Raw genomic sequence first — 14,392 nt, forward strand, 5'->3', positions numbered from 1 at the left:
GGCAAGCTCGTAGACAGCATGGAGTGAAACAAAAAAACTGCAAACGATTTAAAAAAAAATGTTATCACGCCAATAATTATAAAATTGAAAATGAAGTGGTCGGTCGGGCCCTTTAACACTCCCATGAAAGTAAAAAAAGAAAAGAATAAGAAGTTAGGTGTTAAGATATACGTACCTAGGTGTTTGACGCTGTGGTCTTATGGCTGTGCCAGTGCTATTGTCAGTCATCCTTTGAGAAAATAAAAGGGTAATTGGTGGCAATATGATGATCCAAATAGATAAGTGTGGAAGAAAATATAGGAAGAAGTCTGATATGTATATCAAGAGAACCCCCAACTCTGTATGAAGAACAAAAAGACTCTGTATATATAGAGCATAATGGTGCGTCAACAAAAGACCGAACAACGGAAACTATAAAGAAGATTCCCTCCGATTATGTCCGAATCGAAGGAAAAAAACTGATTCCATCTTTTGAATGAAGCATATTTTTTTTTTTTTGAAAGAGAATAAAATGAGGTAATTTTTTTATAAATATTCAGAATACACAATAACAATAAATATAAAATATAAAATATAAAATTAAACAATTATCACTCATATTTTTCTTTGTTGCATTTTATAATAAAAATGATATTTTAATATGATATTAATCAACAATTCATTATAATCTTAAAGTTTTATGAAAAATGTAATCAAAGGATGAAAATTCAATAAATACTTTAAAAAAATTTATGATTATAAAGTATAGAGTATTTCTTATTTTAATTTTTTTATTATATTTGTAATTCAGTAGTTTTTGAACTAAAGAGTACGCGTACTGAGCATTAGTAATTTTGTAGTAACACACGGATTTTAATATTTCACCGTTAATTTATGCGATTAGTCACTTTGTCAAGTCAGTGTCAGTCGGTGTGTGTCAGCTATGGAGGATATTGTTATTTTCATAATTTTCTGTTATTTCCATAATAGGAAGTCAATCATTTTCAAAAATCAACCAATGTTAATTGGCTCGGCCATTAGGTCAAATGTTGTTATTAGGGTGTAAATGGGTCAGGCTGGCCAGGCCTAGCCTACAGCCTGACCTACGTTGAGCCTGACCTAACCCGACTTACGTTGAAAAGTAGAGTATGCTTAGGTTTATAAGAAAGTCTTTTTTTAACAAATAGGCCATAGGTCAATTTTGTCAACCCAAGTCTAAAGCCTTTTAGGTTGGCCTATTTAATTTTTTAAAATAAAATGATATATTTATTTTAGGGTATATGATATACATTATAGAGCTGGGGTATTATGTTGACTCTTTCTTGTTTGTCATTTTTTATGAATTATGATAAGTACTAGTGCATGCATAAATGGAACTTTGCTCAGTATATTTTTATGACTTGTAATGTCAAGCCAATATTTTAAACATTGTTAAAAAAAATTTAAAAATATTTCACTAGGGAGACCTCCAAGGCCTGTAGGCCATATAAGGCTCTCTAATTTTTAAAAATAGGTCAGGCTTGGACTATAAATAAAATCTTTAGTAGGCCAATATGTCAGATAGGCTGAATATTTTTTTACGTAGACTTAGGTCAAGAAGGTCAAAGTCCAGTCTAGCCCATTTACACCCCTAGTTGTTATTCTCATCTGATAGGGGTATATAAAGTTGCATTTACAAGAACAAAAAAAGGTGTTATATATAGAGCATAATGGTGCGTCAACAAAAGGCCCCACAACGGAAACTACACAGCACGGAGCTTGTATATCAGATTCCACCACCGCAATAAGACATCGTCGACTCGATCAACAAAGTCAGCAAGCTAAGCAAGCTCTCGCATTTGCTAAATGATGTTAGAAAGCCAGAGAGAGATCCTTATCAAAACTAAGCTCGCATATGCTTATTCCTAATAAATGATATAAAGCAAAAGATCCTTATGAAGCCTAAGCTCGATTCTTTGATACTTATCAAAGCTAAGCTTTTGCTAAATGTTTATATAAAGCAAGATACTTTAAAATAGTATCTTGCTTTTTTAATTCTCTTATCATCGCTTTTTTTTTTTTGTTGTTGGTAAAATAGCTCATCGCCTTTTTAATTTGACTTTGACTTGAATCAGGTTTCGTAATTAAAATAATAAAAATGATATTAATCAACAATTCATTATAATATCTTAAATTTTATGAAAAATACAATTAAAGGATGAAAATTCAATAAATACTTTAAAAAAAATTATGATCATAAAGTATAGAGTATTTCTTATTTTAATTTTCTTTTATATTTTTAAAATATAAAAATAATAATTTAAGCTATTAAAAACATTTTGAATAAAGCAAATTTAGTACAGATAAAATGAGCGATTTTTTTTTTTAAATATTCAGAATACACAATAACAATAAATAAATGATATAAAATTAAATAATTATCACCCATATTTTACTTTGTTGCATTTTATGGGCGTGAATTTTAATTATCATTCATATTTTACTTTGTTGCACTTTATTAATCAGTTTAGGTTTGTGTTTGACACGTTTGTATTTGTGAATTGGGAACACGAGGCGCTCTTTGCTAACAGAAACTTAAGGATAAAATTCAGATAAAAGTAAATGAAAATTTAAAAATTGAAATAAAATAATAATATACTACGTACAAAAGAAAGAAAACGATTTTTTTTTTTTTTTTAATTTTGATGTTGTTTGATCCTAAAGACTCAAATGTTATTGTTGGATCTATGGACTACAGTGTCTATTGGGGAGACAAGTGCAAGTGGTGGCAGATTACTCTGCATCGTGAGAATGCTGAAATTTAAAAGATGTGATATGTGCACAATGACAACGAATAAAGATCGGGGTTCAAAAGTGCATACATATGAGGTTTAATCCTTCATTTATTAATGAGTTTTACTTGATGATGAATAGGGCCCATTTTGTATGGACAGAAGGTCACATTATATGCGTCTAAAATAAAATAGAATGGTGATGCTAATTGATTTTGTTCACAATTTTTTTTTATCTCTTGATGATAATTAACTTTTTGTAATTTGTTATGACAACTTTTCTATTTAAGCATGAGAAAGATGGTGATATTTGTGGATGGCGTATATTTCTCACGTGAGCAATAATACTTCAATATAATCATAATAACTATGAGCTATGTTGTATCGATATTGACACGGGACACGAGACATGACATGATATTCTGACACGTTAATTATAAAAAGTGTTAGATTTTGACACGTTAGGACTAGTTTTGATATTAAATAATATTTTTAATATATATAATATAATTTACATTTAATATATATAACAACTCATAATAAGTTATATAATCAATTAAATATTCAAATTTCATAACATAAATATAAAGAAAAATAAATTTTCATGGCTTGTTAATTTTTCAGGTTAAATTTTATAACAGAAAATGTTTGATTTTAAATTAATTTTTCATGTTTAATTAAAAAGATAAAATAAAATAAAATTTGAATAAAAAATAAAGTGCCAAAAAATATTAATCGCATGTCGGAGCATTGACTGCGTGTGAAAAAATATCAGAACATGTGGGGTCCAACACGTGTCACAAACTATTTTTTTTTCAAAGAGCGTGTTTGTGCATCAGAGCTATGGAGCCAAGGTGTAAAGGAACCATAACTTGAATCGATTGAATGTGAATGTGAGAAATCAAAAGTAATTGTACAATAAAAAGGAAACTAGGAAAAAACAAAGGAAAAGTAAATAAGTAGAAAAAGAATAACTAGAAGAAAACAAAGATAAGATATAAATGTAGAGGAATAGCTTATTCAGTAGTGTCAGACAATAAGATTTGTACATGATGAGCTCTAGTCATTGACTCTCAACTATCATAAATTACAATTGAATAAATAATAAAATTTAATTTTCCTAATTGTATATAATTAACTCATATGATTCACAAGATTTATTCTCATAAATCCTTAGAAGTTAAACATTTTGGTATTAAAACTTTGGAGTTATGGACATTCATATTAACATTATTTATAATACTCCCTCTTGGATGTCCATTAAGATAGTGTAACTCAAGCTATCTCATTAAAAACCTTACAAATAAAATTCAATGGGACAAATCCTTAGTGAAGGTAAAAAAAGTGCAACATATATTTTACTGTCCATGATGATAACATTATTTAATATCTCAGAGTCTATGAATCTCAGTCTTATATACCAGCTTATCAATTTTATTTGTATATTAAATTAATTGATAAAATAATAGAAAAGTTACAATATATATATATATATATATATATATATATATATATATATATTACTATATATATTACTACTTTTCTAACAAAGACTTTTCTCATTTATTCATAAGATTTAAGTTGTTTATGAGCTTCCACCAATGAGATTATCTCAATTTTAATGTTTGACTTAAAAATAAAAATTAAATTAAAAACCAACAATCATCTTTCAAATCTCTAAAGGAATTTGTTCTTTATTGTGTTCACGGCAAGTATACCGATCGTACAAGTAATAAAGAGTGAGTAAAGTATCGTTCTCATGAGGAATAAATATACCAATAACTACTCTCATTATTCCCCTTAATTTAGACGAATCAAGATGGATTTGAGAAGAGTAATATTTTCAAAGATGAAAAGTTAATAGAAAAGTAACAAGGAAAAACAAATACTAAAGAGTAACCAATTGCAAGAGCAAGCTCACGTAATTAAAAAGGTGGATTTGAAAATCAATACTAATGACTGCAGTTAGGGATTATTTTACCTCAGATCCTCCTTACGTGAAATAATTCAATCCATTAATATTTCATCAATTGGTTCAAACAATTCATCATCTAAAGATTGGTTAGTTAAATCTTAATGTCTTAGTTCTTTAACCTTTTAACCCAATTAGAATCCTAATGTCTTATAAATCCTTTTCATAGTAAGCATTAAGCGCGATGAATTATGAAGTTCACAATCCATATAAGCTTATATCTAGATCATGCATGTATTGGTGTTTTACCCCTGTCAAGATGAAAATCTCAATATGTCTATTATGAATTCTAACCCTCTTTATTCCTATATGAGTGATCAATTCACACAAAAATAAGGATTCATGTTGGGTTAAAAGGTTAAATCAAGGTAAACACAACAAATTGAGACAACTTATTAATAAAAGAATTAATCCAAAATAAGGATTCATGTTAGATCCATATCTTTGACTACAAAATGAAACTAGCCTAGCATAGTGCAAGAAACATAAACAAGAGATGAAATCTCTTCAGATTTGTTAAAATCTCACCCTGTTTGGGACACATTTTCAGGAGCAGATATTCATGATGTTGGTGTATCTCTAGGCAAGAGGTCGGAATCGAGTTGATAGCATGATGTGCATACATTATGCTTAAGAGATATATTGTTGTTGAGGCATGTTTATATTGACAGTATTGGCTATGGTTATTTGATGTGAGCATAAGGGTTGTCTATGTCACTATTAATAATGTTGTTGTTATTGCTTGAGAGTATATAATTGTATACACCATGGTATATGGATGTTGTCACGATTTACGCGATGTGAGTACAAGACTAGTATTTGATAATGTTTTATTGACAGGATGCGTATGCATTTTCATATATGCAGTTATGTCGTTATTACAATACATCATGTTTATTAAAGAAAAAGTTAAGTCATTAAATGAGTTAAGGACTTTTAATATCATGATTAAATTAGCTTCTGTATTTAATTAAGTTGTGATTATTACCATTTATATGTTTAATACACTGAGTGCATACGGGATGTTACAGAAATCGTCCACCCTAGTCTCTCAATGACTCTGGCACTAATGAACTGAACTTTTAAAGTATATCCTAAACAAATTAGGTTTGGTGTAAGTATTTTTCAATTAATCTTCCCATTTCCATCTTTCTAAGTTTTTCTTTCTAATTTACCTTCTCTCATAGTTTCTTTTATACTCCATAAGGAAAAAGGTCACACAATAAAATAGTAATAATATCATTATTAACCAAATGATGTTAGCTAAGTTGGCGCATGAGAGTTGAACATGTGAGGTGAGAGCATGTATTCGATCCTTTCTAGTATCATCTTTGGGAGAGGTTTAAAGCCTTAATCCTGGATGCATCCCGAATATGATTGTCTCCTATATAAGATATCTATGGTTTATCCCAAAAATATAATATCATTATTATTTATAAAAGGTTATAGTATAAAATTAGTCTGTAAACATTATATAATACTCTTTAATGACGTCCAGAAATTTGAAATTTGGTTGATTGAGTGTTTATAGTTTTAGTGATACATATGGATAATTGGTATGTGGTTAGACAAATGAAGGATTTTCTGATTTAATGAATAGTGCTGTAATGGAAATGGCTAGTGGGTTATTAGTTGGTGTGAGTAAGTGCATTTGGTTGTTAAGTTGTTAGATTCTGTTTTGGCTTGCTGTGTGGCTTTATGCATGTATTTTCTGTTGTTAAATGTTGGGTGCTTTCTGTTAGTAGGTGTGTGTGTTGTATAAAAGGGGAGTTTCCCACTTGAATAATATGAGAGAAGTTTATCAGAACCATTTTTGTGGTTTAGGAGGTGACCTCCCCTTGAAGAGAGGCCTTTATTCTGTTTTTCTCCTGTTTGTTATTTGCTTTCTTATCATTTAGTCTAACAAACATGGACACACGATTTTGTAAAAAAATTGCGTGTCGGACACGCGTCCAACACGCGGTCAACATTTGGGGACACGCGATCAACTCTCCGACACGTTCCGACATGTTTTTCCGACACGCAGTCAACTTTTTTTGACACGGTCAACGTTCGGACACGCTCGGACACTTTTTTTTTAAAAAAAAAATGTTGGTTGCTGCATTTCCAATGCCATTAAATTGGGGCAGCAAAAGGATGAGATCTGCTATTCAATTTCCCCCGTGGTGCTGGCCGTGGAGATGGCGCCGCCGTTGAGACTCCTTCGTGGGACCCCAAAAGTCAAGTATTGATCAAAACAGAGTCTTTGAGTCTAACAACTCCTCTGTCGTTCTTGCCTACTGAATCTGACAAGAATCCAACACCCTTGCTAAATAAACTCTCTCTAGAGGGTATGTAATGTTATCTTTATTTATTTTTTTCTCTCTCTTGTGTTTTTTTGTTGAAGTTTTCCCATACATTTTAGCTGTGTTCATAACCGGTGTTATTTATCTTATCTTTCCCTCTCAAAATAATTTATAAATTAATTTTTTCCTGTTAAGAAATTTGACATGAAAAATTAACAAAATATTAAAAATTATTTATATTTATATTTATGTTATAAAATTTAAATATTTGATTGGTTATATGACTTATTATGGACTCTTATACGTATTAAATATAAATTATATTATATGTATTAAAAATTTTATTTAATATCAAAACGTGTCCCAACGTGTCAAAATATGACATTTTTTAGAATTAACGTGTCAGCGTGTCGTGTCGTGTCCCGTGTCCGTGCATCATAGATTTTAGTATCTTTTTAAAGAGTTAGGATATTTTTACTACCAATTTCTTTTATTACCACTTCACTACCACTCTAATTACCATTGGATTAGAGGAAAAGTTGAATGAAGAGAGAGAAAAGAAAAATAACTTTTGAATCAAATGGTGATTAAAGTGGTAGTGGAGTAGTAGTAGAAAAAATTGGTAGTAAGAATATCTTACCTCCTTTTTAAATAGCCTTGTATAAGAACAAGTAATCTTTGAACTCAAAAGTTTATGTATGCTAGTTATTTGGATTGTATATTGGGAAAAATGTGTATCATTTTAAAGGATGTACAGTTGTGTCATTTTAAATGAGAGAAAGAGATAAATAAAGGAGAAAAGAGATTGGATAAAAAATATAAAGATATGGGTCCTACCTCTTTGTGAGACTGAAATGACATAAATTATGTCATTTAAAAGGATAAACACTTTTTTCTTGCATATTTCTATAGAACAGATTATATTTACAAATTTTTTGTTTCTAAATATTTTAGAAAGTATATTCTAAGTAAGTGTATTTTCCAAAATACATAATATAATTTGTAAGAGTTTGTGAGGATAACTTTACTTATCTCTTCTATGTATATTCATTTAAGATTGCAGTACACTTTTACTGCATACTAGTTGTTTTAGGATGTCTTTAACGAAATATAGTATGGGAAAAGTATGTATCATTTTAAAAGATGTAAAGTTCTATCATTTTAAGTGAGAGAAAGAGATAGATAAAGGAGAAAATAGAGTGGACAAAAAATATAAAGGTGTAGGTCCCACCTCTTTGTGAGAGTGAAAAGATATAAGTTATGTCATTTAAAAGGACAAACACTTTTCCTATAGGGGGCGTTTGGTTGAGGAAATTTTTTTTGGAATAGTAGGGAAATGTAATAGATAGAGAAATGATTGGAAAGATAGATAAAGTAAGATAGGTAGAAAAATGTAAAAAAAAGTTGTTTGGTGGGGAAAAACTTTACTGGAAAAATTAGGTAACTTTATGAAATCAACAGTGCATTAAAAGCCAGATAATCGGTTTTCCGAAAAATCCCACCTTCAAATTGGGTTTCTAAACAGTGCGAATATCTATGTTTCTCATAAATCCAGACAAATTGGATAGATGGGTTTTTGGTGAAAATACGTTAGAACAAACATGGTGTTTCTAAAAGCCATACTTCAAAAACATAGATATCCGCTGAAAAGCTCCCAACCAAACATCATCATATAGTATTATCCAAGGGATTTATAAACTTGAAAATTGTAAAAAAGGGAAAAGGATGAAATAAGATTATGTCAGGGACCAATGGTAAATGTGATTAAGAGTATTTCAAGATGAAAACACCAATATTGGATCTGTGGCGCAATGGTAGCGCGTCTGACTCCAGATCAGAAGGTTGCGTGTTCGATTCACGTCAGGTTCATTAAATAGTTTTGCCAACGACGCAAGAATCACTGTTTTTTATTGTCCACATAGAAACCCACACTGTTATAATAAGCCTAAATTAAATCTCAAGATTTTTTCATTATAAAAAGAGGATTTCAATAAAGCTTATTACTTTATTAGAAAATTACAGTACAAAAGGGCCTCAGCGTTCAACATAATACAAATTAGTCATACAATTACAAACAATAAACAAAAATACTACAATAATCAGACAACTTCTGTAGCACTTTCCAGCTGCATCCCATTCCAGAATCTGTGAAAGCTGGAAAGCCAAAATCAATACTCGCATTTAGTCCAATCTAATTGACTATCAAGGGCTACACTACCTCAGGAACACTAAATAAAAAATGAATCAGGGCACACTAACGTATATGTAACCCTCATCAGTGTGATGACTGAAATGGTATTGGTCGGTGTGCATAAAGACTTCTATAGCTTGCTTTTGGACCACAATGGATTTAGCAGGCGTTCAACCCTCCTCTGACTCTGCGCATCAGAATAGATATCAGAACCAGAGAAATTTGCATTATTTCATCTGGTGAAGAACAGAAAGGCATACTCATAGGGAGAGCATTAAGGTAGGTAGTCTGTAGTTTCAGGGAAGCAAGCAAATGTTAGATAAGAGGAGTTACCACCTCTTATGCAATAAGGAAACCACTAACATGAACATGATACCAAAATAATTTTAACTTTAACCTTAAACATTTTTTCATACCATGTATGGCCTCCATGTTATGTTCCTTGTAAACACCAAGCGGTGATCCATGGACAGAGAGAAGCATCTCGCCAGGTTTCGGCAGCCTAAGTGTTGTTTTGGGTGTCATCCCAACAGACAACCTTTGACTACTCACCTGCAAAACGCATTAAGAGCAAAATTAATCTCTCCGGCTATTTAACTTAAGAATTAAAAGCCATCTGGACATCCTTAGCAAGAAATATCAGAGTTCGCTAAAAACAAAAAGTAGGAAGAAGATACGGACACCGGGAGTCAGGAGAGCTTCTTGCATTGCCAGAGTCTGAGTTTCACATGGCTCCTCCAAAACCTATATAAGAGACATTTAGTCATAAAAAGAAGCGAAAACTTATCCTTTCAAATTCACGGATACTTCAGGCCAAGATTTTAATAAGAATGGATGTGCAAAAGTAATGCTCCTCTTGCAAAGGTTAAAACCATTTCTGTCACAAATGCTCACATACTCTACAAAAAATCATTACTAATGTCTAATGCTAGTTTACGAAACATTGAATCCTTATTTAATGTTAGGATTTGTGTTTTTATATTACTATTAAATCAACCTTATATGTAATATCCTAGCCGTGTTGTGTCTTATTTGTGTACCACATCATATGTATCTACACTTCCAGCATGCATTTGCTAGTCCCATGGAAGTGATCCAAAGGTCCTTGAAAAGGGGATAAATTTTCAGGTGCTACACCAACTAAAATTAGAAACACATAAAATACTTATATGCATTTATTCCATCAACTTCTTTATTTTTTAATGTAATATGAATAAAGTATTCCTATTCTTAGCTAGAGTATGTAAGATCTGAGTACTGAAGCAAAGAGAAGAAAGAACACATACAATGTCCTTAAAATGCAGATCATCAGCGCCAAGAAAGCTTGTTCTCCCTGCAACCAAAGAAGTAACATATAATAAATAAATCATTTTTCAAGTGTTTGCATATGATAAAGCAAATAATACCTGTATTGGTAGAATATTCAAAGCCACCAAAAGGAGGAATTGAAGCAGAGCATTCAGGATAAGCCATGGATAACCTTTGAAGCAAAGAAGCATGCACATCTCTTCCATCACCAAATCTACTCCCATTTTCTTTCCATCTCACTTCAAATTTCTTGTTCCCTTCATCATTCACAATCGAGAGGTCCGGTAGGGTTTCTTCGAAAACCTGTAACACGGGCTTCTGGAGCTGTTCCTTGTTGAACCATGACCTCAGCAATCGCAACTCCGTCAGCAAGTGTTCAATCTCCACATGCCGAACTGCCCTAATCGCACCGATTTGTCGCTCAACTGCGACACATAAATCCAATTGAAAATTGACACAGATTTTGCAATTTTGTTTAATTCACGAAAAAATAACGAGAAATCCCAAATCTATATAACCTTCGATTTCGAGGTCCATGAATTGAGGTTGCTGCTGCGTTTCATTTTGAGGCTCCTTGGGGTCAGGCACTGATTCAGTAGTTGCTTTAACCGTTTTCTTGGCTCTACGCTTTGGCATTTTGGTGTGGAAAAAGTGCAAAAACCCTAATCCATCGAAAGAATAAAGTGTTGAGTAGCAGAAAGCAAGAGAACTGAAAGGAAAATGAAGAGAAGAGAAAAGTAACTGACTCAACCGTAGCCAATGTCGCCGTTCACCGGAGCTTGCAGATGAGGTTGTGCGTTGAGTTGCGAGTCACAGACGAAAGGGCGCACAAAATTTTCATAAAAATTTGAATAATATATTTACGAGAATATTCTAACTACCAAAAATTCTCACTACTAACTAACTACTAATCACATCACCATTGGATTCAAGGAGAGAATGTTAAAAAGTTTTAAAGAGAGAAAAAATGTTAATCTAATGGTGATTAGATAGGTAGTAAGTTGGTAGTAAAAATTTTTGGTAGTGAAAATATCTCTCCTCATATTTATAAATGAAATTTTATATTTAATCTGAAAAACATATCATAATTTGAATAAATTTTATAAATAAAATTATTTATAAAGTATACTTATATAGTGTTGATTTAATTTAAGGGCTTGCATTTTCTCATGCAACATGAGAGGAACTTTTTTCCTACACACACAATCAAGTGGGCCCACTAATTTAAATAAAAAAAGAAAATGAAAGTAAATATTAACACGGAAATCGAGCTCTCACTAACATGAGAGATGACTATTCCTACACCATGAGATTTATTTATCCCTTAATTTAATATGTGTTATGATATTAATGAACTAAAATTTAAAATATATATTTACTTGTACATTTTAAAAAATTTTACGCCATTAAGATTGTTCTAATAATAAGAGATTATGATAAGTTACATTAAAAAAAAATCTCGCTCTGAGTAATAAGCTGGACCATTTATATGAAGTAAGTTAGACCAGTAATTTTAATTATAAGGAAAAGGTGAAAAAATAATGTTATTTAATGATATATAAATGACTTGAAGAGAATATTATCCGGAATAACGTAAGTTTGCTTCTAAATTTGATGGTCCGATTACTGCATAATGTGCAGGACCACATCACCAACGAGAGCATATTTTTAGTGCGCCCAGTGCATCATGGTTCTGGCCAAAAATGAAAAAAAAGAAGAGATTGAAAGAGAATTTGAAAAATAAATAAAAAGAATTTAAATAAAATCATATTTTATCATTTTGAGTAAAGTAACACCCAATGAGATGGTGGTACTGTAGCGGTTTTAAAAAATCCCACCAACGAACATCGATCACTCTTCTCAACCACTCATGTTGGCAAAGAAAAGTTGCCAGCAACTTGGCAACATTTAAAAAATAAAATAAAATAAAAAACAGTTTAGGATGTCTTCGAGATGATTCAAAAAAGACAGGTGTTTGATGGAACTTTGCACTAACCAACAAACAAAATTTAATTAATGACTTATAAAGCAACATAATATAAAGGACGAAGGACCAATATTATTAAATCGGTCCGTTTATTAACTATCCAATAAATTATTAGTTGAATCACATGATTCGATAATTATATATAATTTTATAATTTATATTAAAAAATTATAAATATATTTAAATATTTAAAAAAAAATTAAATATTTTAATATAAAAAATAATAAATCACACATTATTATTCAATAAAAGATCAAACAAAAATATAATGATCGTGATACAGGTTTCAGGTTCAGTAAACAACATCTCTAATTATAAATCAAATCAAAATTTTCTGCATAGTACATAATTAAGATAATATTGGTGTTGTAGGTACATAACATATGTAAGTCAATAAGAAAAAAATACTCAAATATGTCCATTATGAGTTTTTTTTGAAATTTTTTTTTTTAATGTATGACCAATTCATTGCTTCACCCGAACAAATCATATAACCAATTTACCGATTTTCGAATTGACCCGACCAGGCCAATCTAATTTTATTAACATTGCGAAGGACAGAATAAAACTCAATATATTATGTTCATCAGAGAAAAAATTCAAGCATGAAGGCGGCTCACTCGCATTATTATAGGAGATTTTTTCTTTTATTATAGATACAAAATGTGGTAGACTCCATAAAATATTAAAAAAAAAAGAGTTGTAGAAATTATTAATTAATTATTAAATATGATTTAATAAATCATAATATAAATTGTAAGAGGTTCTTATATTTTTATATTATAAGAATCTATGTAGCACCGATATTGACACGGGACACGTGACACGATTCGATACGACACTCCGACACGTTAATTCTAAAAAATTTTAGATTTCGACACGTTAGGACACGTTTTGATATTAAATAATATTTTTAATTTATACAGTGTATATTATATTTAATATTCAATAATTTAACAAAAAAATAAAACTAAACTTATAATATTCATCAATTTTGCAAAGAAACATAAGATATCCCAAATATTTATATTAAACTCAATAAAATGGTAATCGTAATCCAACGAATCTAATAGTTGGAACTAAAAACTCAACGCAACGCAACTTTTGAACCTTCTTTTAAATTTCTATAACACATTTTGAAGTGTCGGAGAGTGTCAAAGTGTCGAAGAGTGTCGGAAAGTGTCGAACACGACACGTAGAGTTTTTGAAGTGTCGGTGCTTCATAGATAAGAATAACATTTCTCATTTATTTATGGATACATAATTTGAATTTTTTAGTTTCTTGCGTCACGGTCACGGCATTAGAATTTAGAACTGTGATAATGCTCCAAAAATAAAAAACTTATCGTTGCCTTTTCATGGCTTTAAAATTGTATTGACGTCTTATTTTGTCAAACTGCTTAAAGGGTTTATGCTGTTTAATTAATATTATGTGTGCCAAATATTCGAAAGCGACTTTTTAAGTAGTATTTCTCGAGTTGGGTTCATGTTGAATAAAATAAAAAGCTAGTATTATAATTAGGAATTTATTTATAATAAAAATTACATGTTATATGTAAATAGATATAAAAATGATAATAAACCTTTAGTTTAATTTAACTATTAAAAAAAGGACATTTTAGAAAAATGAACCATAGATATACATTTTTGAAATAGTAATAATACTCTATCTAAAGTCTCTTAATAATATTCTTTATTATTAGATAAAATCTTTACTCTCCACTCTCCACTAATGATGGACGCTCACCCTCTATTAACGAAGCCAATGTGAAAATTTATCATAAAGAAAGCATTAAAAAAAGTCGTTCTAGCATTTATACCTTTGTCCTATGTTTTGCACATTCCTAGATATTCGATAGTATATAAATATCTAACACTATAGTTAGCTTTGTGTGCCGG

The 14,392-nt window shown here is 30.5% G+C and overlaps 1 protein-coding gene and 1 non-coding gene across 3 annotated transcripts; one reads left to right on the forward strand and one right to left on the reverse strand.

The window, feature by feature from the left end:
* The first annotated feature begins 8,804 nt into the window (after window positions 1–8,804).
* On the forward strand, window positions 8,805–8,876 carry TRNAW-CCA (transfer RNA tryptophan (anticodon CCA)). The gene has a single exon. It is a non-coding gene; the product is annotated as a tRNA-Trp (tRNA).
* A 158-nt stretch (window positions 8,877–9,034) lies between these two features.
* Window positions 9,035–11,324, reverse strand: LOC133284482 (uncharacterized). 2 transcript variants are annotated; one of them, XR_009747908.1, is made up of 8 exons: window positions 11,253–11,324; window positions 11,025–11,168; window positions 10,605–10,931; window positions 10,485–10,531; window positions 9,880–9,942; window positions 9,615–9,750; window positions 9,267–9,385; window positions 9,035–9,161 (listed from the first exon to the last, which is right to left on the reverse strand). XR_009747908.1 is itself a non-coding variant. In XM_061481499.1 (7 exons), exons 2-7 carry the CDS (start codon window positions 11,140–11,142, stop codon window positions 9,369–9,371), a joined length of 708 nt encoding a protein of 235 aa, XP_061337483.1. In that variant the 5' UTR covers window positions 11,143–11,168; window positions 11,253–11,324; the 3' UTR covers window positions 9,041–9,368. The 2 variants fall into 2 exon arrangements, 1 of the variants encoding a protein (XP_061337483.1); XM_061481499.1 differs by having other exon boundaries at window positions 9,041–9,385.
* Window positions 11,325–14,392: the final 3,068 nt, after the last annotated feature.

Source organism: Gastrolobium bilobum, unplaced genomic scaffold (assembly GCF_033153095.1).
Source record: "Gastrolobium bilobum isolate Gb01-03AN ecotype WA unplaced genomic scaffold, APGP_CSIRO_Gbil_v1 utg2164, whole genome shotgun sequence".
In the NCBI taxonomy this organism is placed as follows: Eukaryota; Viridiplantae; Streptophyta; class Magnoliopsida; order Fabales; family Fabaceae; genus Gastrolobium; species Gastrolobium bilobum.